Below are 13981 nucleotides of genomic sequence, written 5' to 3'. Positions count from 1 at the left end.
CTTCAGAGTTGGCCACCAGTAGGACCTAGAAATTAATTCAAGGGTTTTCTGAATGCCTGTATGTCCGGCTAAACGGGAAGCATGGGCCCAATGCATGAGCTTCTTCCTTAACACCGGCTTCACAAAACTTTTCCCTGGTGGAGGCGTAGAGTCCATCCCTACCATGGAGAATGCCAACGGATTAATAATAGGATGCTTGTCCGCAGACTCCGACTCATTTTCTTGCTCCCATGAGCGGGAAAGGGCATCGGCCTTGCGATTCTGAGAACCCGGACAGAACTGGAGTTTAAAGTCAAACCTGGAAAAGAAAAGTGCCCATCTGGCCTGACGAGGGTTAAGACATTGTGCGCTTTTCAGATATAAAAGATTCTTGTGGTCGGTAAGTATAGTAATTGAATGAGAAGCTCCCTCCAACAGATATCTCCACTCCTCTAGAGCGAGCTTGATGGCTAGCAACTCCTGGTCGCCAATGGCATAGTTGCGCTCAGCTGGGGAGAACTTCCGGGAGAAGAAACTGCAAGGATGTAGATGGCCATCTTTAGCCCTCTGGGATAACACCGCTCCTACTCCAACGGAGGAGGCATCCACCTCAAAGATGAAAGGAGAGTCGATGTCGGGCTGTTTCCGAACTGGTGCAGAGATGAAACGTTGCTTTAGGAGATGAAAAGCTTGCGTAGCTTCTTCAGACCACTTGGACGGGTTAGCACCCTTCTTGGTTAATGCAGTGATAGGCGCCACAATGGTGGAAAAGTCTCGTATAAACTTTCTGTAATAATTGGCGAACCCTAAGAACCTCTGGACCCCTTTGAGGGTTAAGGGTATCGGCCAATTCTGGATTGCTTGTAGTTTCTCAGGATCCATCTCTAGTCCGGAACCGGACACAATGTAACCTAGAAACGGAATGGATTTAACTTCAAAAACACATTTCTCCAATTTGCAATAGAGATGATTGACACGGAGACGGGACAGAACCTCCTTTACCCAAAAACGATGTTCCTCTAGATTATTGGCAAAGATGAGGATATCATCTAGATATACCACGACATGGCGGTATAAGATGTCTCTGAAGATCTCATTAATGAAATGCTGGAAGACAGCTGGAGCATTGCTCAATCCGAAGGGCATGACGAGGTACTCATAATGTCCATCACGGGTGTTAAAGGCGGTCTTCCACTCGTCACCCTCACGGATCCGGATGAGATTGTAGGCACCCCTCAAATCCAACTTTGTAAAGATGGTTGCTCCGCTGACTCTATCGAAGAGCTCTGTAATCAAGGGTAAAGGATACCGGTCCTTGACGGTAATGTCATTCAGACCTCTGTAGTCGATGCACGGCCGCAGACCACCGTCTTTCTTCTTAACGAAGAAGAAGCCTGCGCCAGCTGGAGAAGAAGAAGGTCGGATAAAACCCTTCGCCAGGTTCTCTTTGATGTACTCCTCCATGGAGTGCGTCTCAGGCAGAGACAACGGATAAGTTCGGCCTCGAGGTGGAACCTTCCCTGGTATGAGATCAATTGGGCAGTCCCATTCTCTATGAGGAGGAAGGATATCAGCAGAAGCTTTACTGAACACGTCCGTGTAGTCTTGATATGGAGGAGGTGGAACATCAGACGACCTGGGGAAAGAAGAACAAACAGGAAGCACTTTGGAGAAACAGGTCTCAGCACAGGAGGGACCCCATGCTAGTATCTGCGTAGTCGTCCAGTCAATCGATGGATTGTGGAGGCGGAGCCATGGAAGGCCCAAAACCACTGGATGTGTGGCTCTTGGAATCACTAGGAAGGAAATAAATTATGCATGAAGAACTCCCACTCTCAGACGAACTGGTAGAGTCCTTCGAGAAATAACTGCGTCAAATATCTTGCTGCCATCCACGGCAGTCAAGGAGATGGACGAGGAAAGTCTCTCGGTGGGTAGGGACCACCGTTTAACATAAGCTTCGGTTATGAAATTCCCAGCTGCTCCGGAATCAAGGAGGGCAATGACGTTCCTGTAACGTTGAGCAATTTGAAGCGAGACTGGGAGATTACAATCACGAGGAGATGGAGAGGAGAGCATTACTCCTAGCCGGCCCTCTCCTTGGCGAGCTAGGACTTGAAGTCCCGGACGTTTGGGACAGGCATTGATTGCATGAGACGGAGCTGCACAGTAGAGACAGAGGAACTCGGAAAGACGTCTTCGGCGCTCAGCAGGGGATAGACGGGAACGACCAATTTGCATGGGCTCATCTTCAGACGGAGACGGTTGACGAGTAGGAGGAGCAGAAGATTTTGGAGTGGATGACCTTCCCCGCTCAATTGCTCTTTCGCTGAACCGTAGATCAACCTTCGTGCATAATGAAATTAGCTCATCCAACTTAGAGGGCAAGTCTCTGGTAGCTAACTCATCCTTGATGCGCTCAGATAAGCCATGCCAGAATGCAGCATACAGGGCCTCGTCGTTCCATGCCAGTTCGGATGCCAGGATTTGGAACTGTATTAGATACTGTCCCACAGTACGTGTTCCCTGGCGTAAACGGAGAATCTCAGATGAAGCAGAGGTTACCCGGCCGGGCTCGTCGAAGATGTGCCTGAATGTTGCCACAAAGTCAGTATAGGAGGACAGCAGGGGATCAGACTTCTCCCATAAAGGTGATGCCCAGTCAAGGGCTGAGCCGCTGAGAAGGGTGATGATATAGGCAATTTTAGTACGGTCACTGGGGAAATTGCCAGGTTGAAGCTCAAAATGGATTTCGCATTGGTTGAGAAATCCCCTGCAGAACCTTGAAGATCCGTCAAATTTTGCTGGCGTTGGAAGATGAAGACGTGGAATGGAAATGGGCAAGGTGGGTGGGGTTACAGCTGGTGTCACTGTGGTGGACGCACCGGACGTGTCAGGTTCACGGAGGGTCGTTTGAATCCCATCCAGCCGCGTAGAGAGATCCTGGAGACAGCAGATGATATGGCCTTGTGCAGCCTCCTGATGTTCAAGTCGGGCTGCCAGTTCTTGCATCGGCCTAGCCGCTTGATCCTGGTCTCCGGCTGGATTCATATGGTCAGTGCTTACTGTCACAACTGAGGGTTTTAGCTGACAGGAGAAAGCCTCAGTTGTAGGGGCTGAGAAGAACTTAAACCGGGGAGGTTTAATCAGACCCCTGGACATGTAAGTGTTAAAAGGAAACCCGAAGGTGTGACCATGACAAACAGGTAAAAGTAAATTAAAAGTTTATTGACAAACTCCGTGTAACAACAGACAGCAAATGATGACAGTGGCAATAAATAATATTCCTGGAACACTTTGACCATGGAAGGTGTAACAGAGCACTGGTAGGTTAAGAACAGCTGTTAAAGTCCTTGATGGAAAAACCTTACCAGGCCTGGCTGTAGTAGTGCAGATAACCAAGGAACATGCCAGTAGATGGAATAGATGAAGTTGGTAACTTGAATCAGCTGTTGTGTTTGCTGGATAGAACCAGCCAGGTGGTAAGACACGGAGTGGATGCTGAGTGGGATCAGCTAGGTGATAAAGTCACTGAGTGAATGCTGGATGGAACCAGCCAGGTAATGATACACGGAGTGGAAACTGTAAGATGCTAGGGAGCGTGGAAACAGAGGAGTTAAAGGAAGGTTACCGGTGGTAGTGGATACTGCTGATAAGTAGGAATCCGCTGGAACAACACCGGCACTTTAAGGATACTGGAAACTGCTGGAAGCAGGCTGCTGGAAGCAGATGGGTTAATAGCTGGAAGCTGGATCAGCCACGGAGGACTGCAGAATCAGGCTGCACCGCAGGATGGTAGACAGGTGCGGGTCTCTTAGTGGATGCTGGAGACAGGAGCTGGAACTTGGAAAAACAACCACAGGAGAGAGACTGGAACAAGGTATGACAAACAAAGCACTGACGATTTCCTGGCCCAGGCACAGGATACTTATACCTGCAGCAATGCAGGCATTGGCTGGGCAATTATGCAGATTTCCAGAGGCAGTGGATTGGTGGAACTGAGACATGTGATTGGATCCAACATGGCTGCGCCCATGTTAGAACTTGGAGGGAAAGCTGGTTTGGAAACACTGACGATTTCCTGGCCCAGGCACAGGATACTTATACCTGCAGCAATGCAGGCATTGGCTGGGCAATTATGCAGATTTCCAGAGGCAGTGGATTGGTGGAACTGAGACATGTGATTGGATCCAACATGGCTGCGCCCATGTTAGAACTTGGAGGGAAAGCTGGTTTGGAAACCATGTGGAAACATAACAGTAATGGCGGCGCCGGCCGCAGAGGACAGGAGACGCCATGCAGGATTCAAACATGGCGCCGCTGTGACAGCGTCTCAGCGTGACAGGAGGGATATGCAGAATGTGGACACAGATGAGATCCGGCCTTGGAACGCTGAGCCAGCCTCAGGAGACATCTGAAAGGCAAGTAATGGCGTCCAGATACCCGGATCGTGACAGGTAGTTCACATGTGGATGTTCCTGATCTTTTGGAGGCTATTAACTTAATTCTACAGATTACGGATGATCCCGAGCCATCCGTCCCTCCTAAGAAACCAGATAGGTTTAAGCGTCAGAAGGTGGTTAAACAAGTTTTACCTCACTCTTACCACCTAGTGGATATACATCAGGAACCCTGGGAAAACCCGGGTACGAAGTTTGTGCCTCAAAAGAAGATGCTGGCTCGCTATCCCCTCGCACTAGAGCTGTCTAAGAACTGGGAAACGCCTCCTCCAGTAGACTCACATGTGGCTAGGATGGTGGTTTCCTCAGCTCTACCTGTCACTACCGTCACGTCTCTAAAGGAGCCTACGGATAAACGTGTGGAGGGTTGTCTGAAAGCGATTTACACCCTCACGGGTGCTACACAAAGGCCCACTATTGCAGCAACATGGGCTGCAGAGGCTATTGAAGCATGGGCCTTGGAGTTAGAAGCTGAAATCTCTTCTGACCATGCTAGACAATGCTTGTCATATATTGTCACAGCTTCTTGCTATATTAAAAAGGCAGCTTCTGATGCTGGTATCCTAGCAGCCAAGGCCTCTACTACGTCAGTCCTGGCTCGCTGGATATTGTGGCTGAGATCCTGGTCTGTGGATCTGGACTCTAGAAAAACCCTGGAGGTACTCCCTTTCAAGGGAGATATTCTGTTTGGGGAGGACTTAAATAAGATAGTGGCTGACTTGGCTACTGCCAAAACTGCCTGTCTGCCAAGTACTGCTCCTTCTGTGTCGAAGGCTAAAGGTACTTCCTTTCGCCCCTTTCGTCCTTCAGGTAAAGCAATAGGTCAGGCGTACAACAAACAGGCCCGCACTTCCAAACCTGGTAAGCCTAAGCCCAAAAGAGCCTGGGCGGCCCGTCAGCCAGCTTCCAAGATAGATAAGCTTGCCGCATGACGGGGCGGGCCTCCCCCTGGGGAATCCCAGGGTGGGGGGCCGGCTTCTAGGGTATACCCAGGAATGGTTGAAGACCACTTCAGATGCCTGGGTATGGGAAGTCGTCACTCGAGGTTACGCCATAACCTTCAAAAACCGACCCCCTCATCGATTTTGCCAGACAGATGTCCCGTTGGACAAGACAAAGGCAAATACTCTACATTTGGTGGTACAGACCCTCCTGGATACAGGAGTCGTAGTACAGGTGCCTCTTGCGCAGAGGGGCCGGGGGTACTATTCTCTGCTGTTTCTAGTCCCGAAACCGAATGGATCCTCCCGGCCCATTCTCAACCTCAAGGCATTGAACAGGTTTGTGAAGGTTTCCAAGTTCCGGATGGAAACCCTTCGCTCTATAGTTCTGGCCTTGGAACCTGGGGACTTCATGGTCTCCCTGGATATACAGGATGCTTACCTGCATATTCCTATAGCAGTGTCTCATCTGCATGGTGCATCTGGGAGCACTATTGGACACTCACAACCAGCGGTTGTTCCTGTCTCAGGAGAAAGTCCTTAAACTTCAGGACAGGATTCGTTGCTTCCTATCTCGTCCGCAAGTGTCGATACATTCGGCAATGCAGGTGCTGGGCCTCATGGTGTCAGCATTCGGCATGGTGGAGTACGCTCAATTTCACTATCGCCCTCTCCAGAGGCTGATTGTAGCCAAATGGGACGGCCTGCCTCACCGGATCAGGTCTCAAATGATCTCATTGACTCCGGAGGTCCATCTGTCGCTGCTCTGGTGGCTCCAGGACCAACAACTGTGCAGGGGGCCGTCCGTTCTGGATATCCAACTGGGTCCTGTTGATGACAGATGCCAGTCTAAGAGGTTGGGGCGCGGTGCTGGAGCAACACTCCCTTCACGGGCGGTGGACCAAGGATGAGTTTCTCCTCTCGATCAATATTCTGGAGTTGCGGGCTGTCTTCAATGCCTTGAACCTAGCCCAGCATTTAATTCAGAACCGTCCTGTTCAAGTACAGTCGGACAACGCCACCACAGTGGCTTACATAAATCAACAGGGCGGCTCTCGAAGCCGCCTAGCAATGAAGGAAGTCTCACGGATTCTACAGTGGGCAGAACGCCATCTACCGGCCATATCGGCAATATTCATCCCAGGAGTCCTGAATTGGGAAGCGGACTTTCTCAGTCGTCAGGACATGCATGCCGGCGAGTGGGGCCTCCATCCAGAAGTGTTTCAACTCCTAGTGGAAAGGTTGGGCTTTCCAGACGTAGATCTGATGGCGTCTCGACACAATCACAAGGTTCCGGTCTTCGGAGCAAGGACAAGGGATCCTCAAGCAGCATTCGTGGATGCGCTGGCGGTACCATGGAGGTTTCGGCTGCCGTACGTGTTCCCTCCGGTGTCACTCCTGCCCAGGGTAATTCGGTAGTTCAAGCAAGAAAAAGGAATTCTGCTTCTCATAGCTCCAGCGTGGCCCAGACGGCACTGGTTCTCAGACCTGCAAGGCCTATCGTCAGAGCATCCAATTCTACTTCCACAATGCCCAGACATCCTCGTTCAGGGCCCCTGTGTCTACCGTCTTTGACGGCGTGGCTCTTGAAGCTTCCGTCTTAATGGCTAAAGGATTTTTCTGAGGCGGTCATTCAAACTATGTTGCGGGCCCGGAAACCGGCTTCGGCCTGGATTTACTATAGGGTCTGGCATTCTTACTTTGTTTGGTGCGCATCTAACGATTATGACGCTTCCAAGTTTAGTATAGCCAAGTTGTTGGCTTTTCTTCAGCAGGTCCTGGACTTAGGCCTGCGTCTGGCCTCACTCAAGGTTCAAATATCTGCCTTGTCGGTGTGGTTTCAGAGAAAAATTGCGACCTTACCAGATGTGCATACCTTTACTCAGGGCGTGTTGCGTATCCAACCTCCCTATGTCCCGCCTGTGGCGCCTTGGGACTTGTCGGTGGTTTTGGAGGCATTACAAGAGTCTCCGTTTGAACCTCTTGGTTCAGCTGACCTTAAGTGGCTTTCCCTTAAGGTGGTGTTTCTGCTGTCTATTGCTTCAGCTAGAAGAGTGTCGGATTTGGGTTCCTTGTCCTGTAGTTCCCCATATCTTATATTTCACCGGGCGGTTCTTAGGACTCGTCCCGGCTATCTACCTAAGGTGGTTTCTTCGTTCCACCTTAATCAGGAGATTGTAGTTTCGGCACTTGTTTCTCCTGATCTGTCTCTCAAAGAGCGGTCTTTGGATGTGGTACGGGCTCTCAGTATCTATGTGAAGAGAACTGCTCCTATTAGGAAACCTGATTCTCTTTTTGTTGTGTTTGGGTTTCACAAACTTGGCTAGCCTGCTCACAAGCAAACTCTGGCCAGATGGATTAGAATGGTGATTGCACATGCTTATGTGAAGGCTGGTCTCTCTGCTCCTGATCACATTAAGGCCCATTCTACTCGGTCTGTTGAACCTTCTTGGGCGGCCCAACGTGGTGCGACCCTTGAACAATTGTGCAAGGTGGCTACGTGGTCCTCTGTGAACACGTTCATAAGGTTCTATGCCTTCGATACTGCCACTTCCCAGGATGCTTCCTTTGGATGCCGGGTTCTTGTGCCCGCTACAGTGCATCCCCTCCCATAAGGAACTGCTTTAGGACATCCCCATTGTCCATTCCTTTTGGAGCCCGGTGTACCCCGCAGCAGAAAATGAGTTTTATGGTAAGAACTTACCCTTGTTAAAACTCTTTCTGCAAGGTACACTGGGCTCCACAAGGTGCCCACCCTGACGCACTTAGCTTCTTTGGGTTGGTATGGCATTAGCCGCTGACACTTCTCTTGTCGTGAGAGTGTGGTGTATGTGGCTACTAACCGTTGTCGTCTCTTTTCCTGCTACTGCATTGGACTGGTTAACTAAAAACTGAGCTCCTGTGCAGGGAGGCGGGGTGATATAGGAGGCGGCGCTATGCATTCTGGGAACAGTCAAAGCTTTGAGCCTGTTGGTACTCTACACCCCATTGTCCATGAGGTTTTGCCAAAACGCGTCTGAATCCAAAACAGGGCCGCGGAACCGAATCCAAAACCAAAACACAAAACCCGAAAAATGTCCGGTGCACATCACTAATATCAATTATCGCATGCAGGGACAGAGCTTGCAGGCAAGCTCTGTCCCTGCGATATATCTCCGCAGCATCATTGGGGTATTTTTCATAATAAAAATACCACAATGTCCAACTGCGCATGCGCCGCCGCCCATCGCTACCACCGCAGGGTTCCCCCCATCGATACTACCCACGCACCGCAAAAAGCTACCAGTCGCAGGAGTCGGTGTCCGCTGCTCCAGGAGGCTGCCGGGCGCCGGGTCCTTCTTCTGTGCTGTGACCCGCGGTGCTTTAAAGTGAGCTGCCTCTTTGCAGCATCACTTTACCACATGGGGGTCACAGCGCAGCATATTGGGGACCTGGCGCCCGGCAGCGTTCACCAGAGCAGTGGACACCGGGTCCTAGGACTGGTAAGTATGTTTTGAGTTTTTTTAAACTTTTTTTTCATTTTTTACACTGTGATCAGCTTGAGTGTCCATCTGACACACATAGCTGATCATTGGAGCCCGGTCCCCACACAGCTTTCTCTGCCCGGGGGCAGAGAAAGCTGGGCAGAGGGTGTACATCACAGTGCTGCCCTGTGAATTCGCCAGCCTGAGCTGGGGAAATTATCACAGGGGACATTGCGGTATTTAAAAAAATATTTTTTCAGTAAATTCTGCCACATCGCATTTACCATTTTAAGTATGGCAAATGTGATGTGTGTTACTAAAAAAATGACAATTAAAGGGTTTGGAGCAGTTTTTCATAAAAACTGCTCCAAATGCCCTTTAATACATTCAGATCATACTAAAATAATGTAAAGAGGGTGTGAAAACACCCTTTTTCACATTATTTTAGTAAATTTTAAAGAATACACTGCAGTCCATGCTTGAGTCAGCACGTAGATGTCATCGCCACTGGAAGTATGGATATGTAAATGAAGAGAACCTATAGCTGTTAAAAAATTCATAGTTCATTATACAGTTTTTGCAGCACTACTACTTACAAGTGTAAGTGACTGATAAGCTTGTATGAATAAAGGGAACTGACAGTCGTTTATTATACAGTGTCTGATTGAATCAGTCATTAAAAGCCAACAGACCTAATGGTATGGTTAATGTTCTGGAAAACATTCATATCATCCCTTTAGTAAAACTGTCCTACTGAAATATTTGTTAGTAAAATCAGTGTTAATTAACACATGAATTTGTGATCTACAGTAAATAGCTTTTAATAAGGGACATATGAATTACACAGATTGTGTGGATGGTTTGGTTTTAATCAGCCACAGAACCTGGGTAATCAATATGTGTCCCTTATTAAAGTGATATTATATCAACCCTAAAATAATAAGTTCTTACACCAGGGCCGGTGCTAGGGTGTTCGGCGCCCCCCTGCAAACTATAAATTTGCGCCCCTGCCATACTTTACAAAGGGACAGCGCACATAATGCTTTTTCACATAATGCTCCCTGTAGTAGTGCCGGTTACACATGTAATGCCCCCAGTGGTAGTGCCGCTTATACACAACTTCTCCTGTAGTAGTAGCACCTACACACGTAACGCCCCCTGCAGTAGTGATGCTTACACACATAATGCCCCCTGTGCCAGTGACTCTTATGCAAGACGCAGTGACGCTTACACACGTAACGCCCCTGCAACAGTGATGCTTACACACGCAACGCCCCCTGCAACAGTGACTCTTACACACACAACGCCCTCTGCAGCAGCGACGCTTACACACGTAATGCACCCAGTAGCAGTGACGCTTACACGTGTAACGCACCCTGTAGCAGTGTCGCTTACACACGTAAAGCCTCCTGTACCAGTGACATAGGTGTGCGCAGGGGGGGTGCCTGGTGCGCACAGGCACCCCCTAATGTCTGGCACCCCGATCTCACATGCCTGATGCAGCGATCGCCGAGCAGGCTGATTACTGTCCCTTCTGCACTGCACCCTGTCAGGACTGCATTACTGACCGGACGCCTGGGTTAATCAAGGGTGCCACTGCCACCGGCTTTCAAACTCCCGGCTCCATTTCCATGTACAAAAACAGCGTGATGTGATTACGTCATGCTGCTCGCACGCCCACCTGCCACGTGCCCATCTCTTTCCTTCTATGCTATGCCAACGCCAGCCACTGATGAGGAGCAGCATGCAGCCAGAGTTCCTCTTAGGAAGACAAATTCAATACTGGCAGGTGGTCGGCAGCAGCATTGACACGTCACTCGTTTTTCCAGCAGCAGCAGTACTAGTCTGCGACTGACAGTGTCAGTGAGTGACGGACTTGTAAGTAAGCTGCTGCAGCTTGCAGGGGAAAGAGAAGGGGAGCCAGACCAGGCTGAGGAGGAGCAATGTAATTGCAGTGAGTGCCATCAGGGGTGTTTGTTTGGTGCACACCACAACATCTGACAATGTATCTGCTTTATTAGGATTGGTACAAGGGTGGATATTTTATATTGCGTTGACCGTCAATAGATGGTGCTAGACACGCCCAAAAGGCGGTGCTAGGCACACCCCTCCAACGGTGCACCCCCTAATAAAATGTGCTGCGCACGCCTATGACCAGTGATGCTTACACACGCAACGCCCCCTGTACCAGTGACGTTTAAACACATAAAGCCCCCTGTACCAGTGATGATTACACATGCAACGCCCTCTGTAGCAGTTACACTTACACACATAACACCCTCTGTAGCAGTGATGCTTACACACGTAACGCCCCCTGTACCAGTGATGATTACACATGCAACGCCCTCTGTAGCAGTTACACTTACACACATAACACCCTCTGTAGCAGTGATGCTTACACACGTAACGCCCCCTGTACCAGTGATGCTTACACAAGCAACGCCCTCTGTAGCAGTGACACTTACACACATAACGCCCCCTGTAGCAGTGACACTTACACACATAACGCCCTCTGTAGCAGTGACGCTTATACACGTAACGCCCCCTGTAGCAGTGACACTTACACACATAATGCCCTCTGTAGCAGTGACGCTTATACACGTAACGCCCCCTGTAGCAATTACGCTTACACACGTAACGCCCCCTGTAGCAGTGCTGCTTACACACATAACGCACCCTGCCTCAGTGACGCTTACACACGTAACACACCCTGTACCAGAGATGCTTACACATGTAACACCCCCTGCAGCAGTGACGCTTACACACATAACGCCCCCTGCAGGAGTGATGCTTACACACATAACGCCCCCTGCAACAGTGTCGCTCACACACGTAACGCACCCTGTAGCAGTGACGCTTACACATGTAACACACCCTTTACCAGTGATGCTTACACAAGTAATGCCCCCTGTACCAGTGACGCTTGCACATGTAACGCCCCCTGTACCAGTGACGCTTACACACGTAACGCCCCTGTAGCAGTGACGCTTATACAAGACACAACACCCTCTGTAGCAGTGACGCTTACACATATTATGCTACACAGTCACACATACACCACATACACGTATACATACACACACATACTGTACATACATTACACACATACAGTGCAATCACACATATACACACATACATATACACAGATACTGTATACATGTATACACACACACACACACACACACACACACACACATACTGTATACATATACACTCAGACACACTTTCACTCACTCTTTCCAGCCACTTACATAAAGAAGTCTGGCAACTCGTCCTTCTGTGTTGCAGGCAGCAGCCTGGCCCCGTGTAGTTCGTCCCCTTATTCCTGTGTAGCTCCGCCCCCTTTTAGATCTGGCCAGCACACTGCACTGTGAGGTGAGTCTGTGACAGGGGAGGGGGAGAGGAGGCTTCATGATGCCGGCGCCGCTGCCTGTCATACAGTGTGACAGGCGCAGTAGCCGGCAGCAGCAGGGGGAACTCAGCAGCGGGGATGCAGAGCAGGGAGAGCGCCTCTCTAGTCTGTCGCCTACCTGCTTTGCATCCCTTTGCTGAGCGGTAAGTGCCTTACACCCTACAATACTTTATTTTAAAAAATTGTGTCATTGTACTTAATTCTCATTTAAATCTATTACTGCAACTAATAGTAATAGCGGCCGAGTTCACACAAATTATACCACCCAAACTGGCGTAACACTCACCCTGCCTTAGCCCTGCTGCTATCCGCATTTGTGGCTGCTTTGCGTATGACTCAGACCCATTGTATGTTAATGGTTTCCTGTAGTATGTGAGATTGTTATACATGAGAGGTGATTCACTCTTTATAACTCCAAAATAACCATTCTTTTATCATCTGAACGCACATACTTTTGCTGATTGTAGTTTTGCCATTGTTGTTTAGTGTGGATTCCCACTGTTAATTTATTGTATGCATTGATTAAAATGATTCCAATTTACTCCTTCAATTTACCCTCTGGGGATAAATTCAACTAAAATTTAATTGAAATTTAAATGTATATTTCTTGTGTGTATACAGATCTCCAGTCATGTTTCTTTGTTTTTTGTTTCTTACTCTAGTGTAGTTCAGTGATCAGCCACACTCTGTTTTATAAATATGGATGCAAGTTACCTATTGAGTTTACTTTTTTTGTTGCGTCTCACCTTCCTGTACAGTAATACAGAGGTCAGCCACACTCTTATAGTTAATAAGACATAGGAGACATCATTAAATAATAAGTATGTTAAAAAGATCTTCTTTATTAGATATACAACTGTGCATTTATTGGTCAGGAGAATTGCCTAATAAAAGTCTCTTTAAAAAGGAGCTCAAATTATTGCACCAGCTTTGGGTATTTGCCTTGTATTTGATTTATGCCAATACACCAACTAAACTGTAAATCATTTCACTGCGTGTTGTTATTCCCCAAAATATGGTGCTTGAGACATTTTCCTCTGTGTGCTGATCAATAAGTGATACTGTTGGCTACACAGGTAATTTGTGCTAGTCCCACATGCAAGAGAGGCATTTCAGTACAATCACATCAATATGCAGCTGAGGTACACGCTATGACTGAATTGATTACTTACAGTACATTACAAATTTGACCTTACATAATATAAAGACGTGCAATGCACCGACAGTATAGGGCAGGTGTTGGGTCAGATATGGAATTATTAGATTTTAATAGCTTGATTAAAATACATACACTACAAACAGGTTAAATGTTTTCACGTTTTCTATCATTTTATCCAACTCTATTTGATGGTGTATATTGGATTCATTGTCAACCAACCATTTTAACTCCATAATATTCTAAAAAATACACCAGTTTCAATAATGATGCTGATTTAATAGGCAGACTGTCAGGATCTGTTTGTCGTTATCTGCCACTAGATTTACCGCTTTACTTTCACCCATGTTTCAGATACAAGCAGTTAGCTGAAATTTTAACCAGAGAAAAACACAGAGCATCACCCGAAGAGAAATGCCGCCATGTTCTAGAGAAATGCAAGCAGCACGGATGGCAGGTATGAAAGTGTTGACAATACAGTGTATCTGGAAAGTATTCACAGCGCTTCACTTTTTCCACATTTTGTTATGTTACAGCCTTATTCCAAAATGGAATAAATTAATTTCTTC

General features: G+C 48.2%; 1 protein-coding gene across 7 annotated transcripts in view; it reads left to right on the top strand.

Moving 5' to 3' along the window:
* Positions 1-13981, top strand: part of MYO16 (myosin XVI) — a 1104874-nt gene that overhangs the window by 863909 nt on the left and 226984 nt on the right. For all 7 annotated transcript variants that reach the window (XM_063953181.1, XM_063953183.1, XM_063953182.1 and 4 more), the window contains one exon: positions 13767-13869. In XM_063953181.1, the coding sequence (XP_063809251.1) occupies positions 13767-13869 (103 nt within the window). The remainder of the gene's footprint in view (positions 1-13766; positions 13870-13981) is intronic.

This window comes from Pseudophryne corroboree, chromosome 2, assembly GCF_028390025.1.
Source record: "Pseudophryne corroboree isolate aPseCor3 chromosome 2, aPseCor3.hap2, whole genome shotgun sequence".
NCBI classification, from domain to species: Eukaryota; Metazoa; Chordata; class Amphibia; order Anura; family Myobatrachidae; genus Pseudophryne; species Pseudophryne corroboree.
The sequence above is the reverse complement of the archived record's forward strand: the minus strand, read 5'-3'. Positions and strand labels throughout refer to the sequence as shown.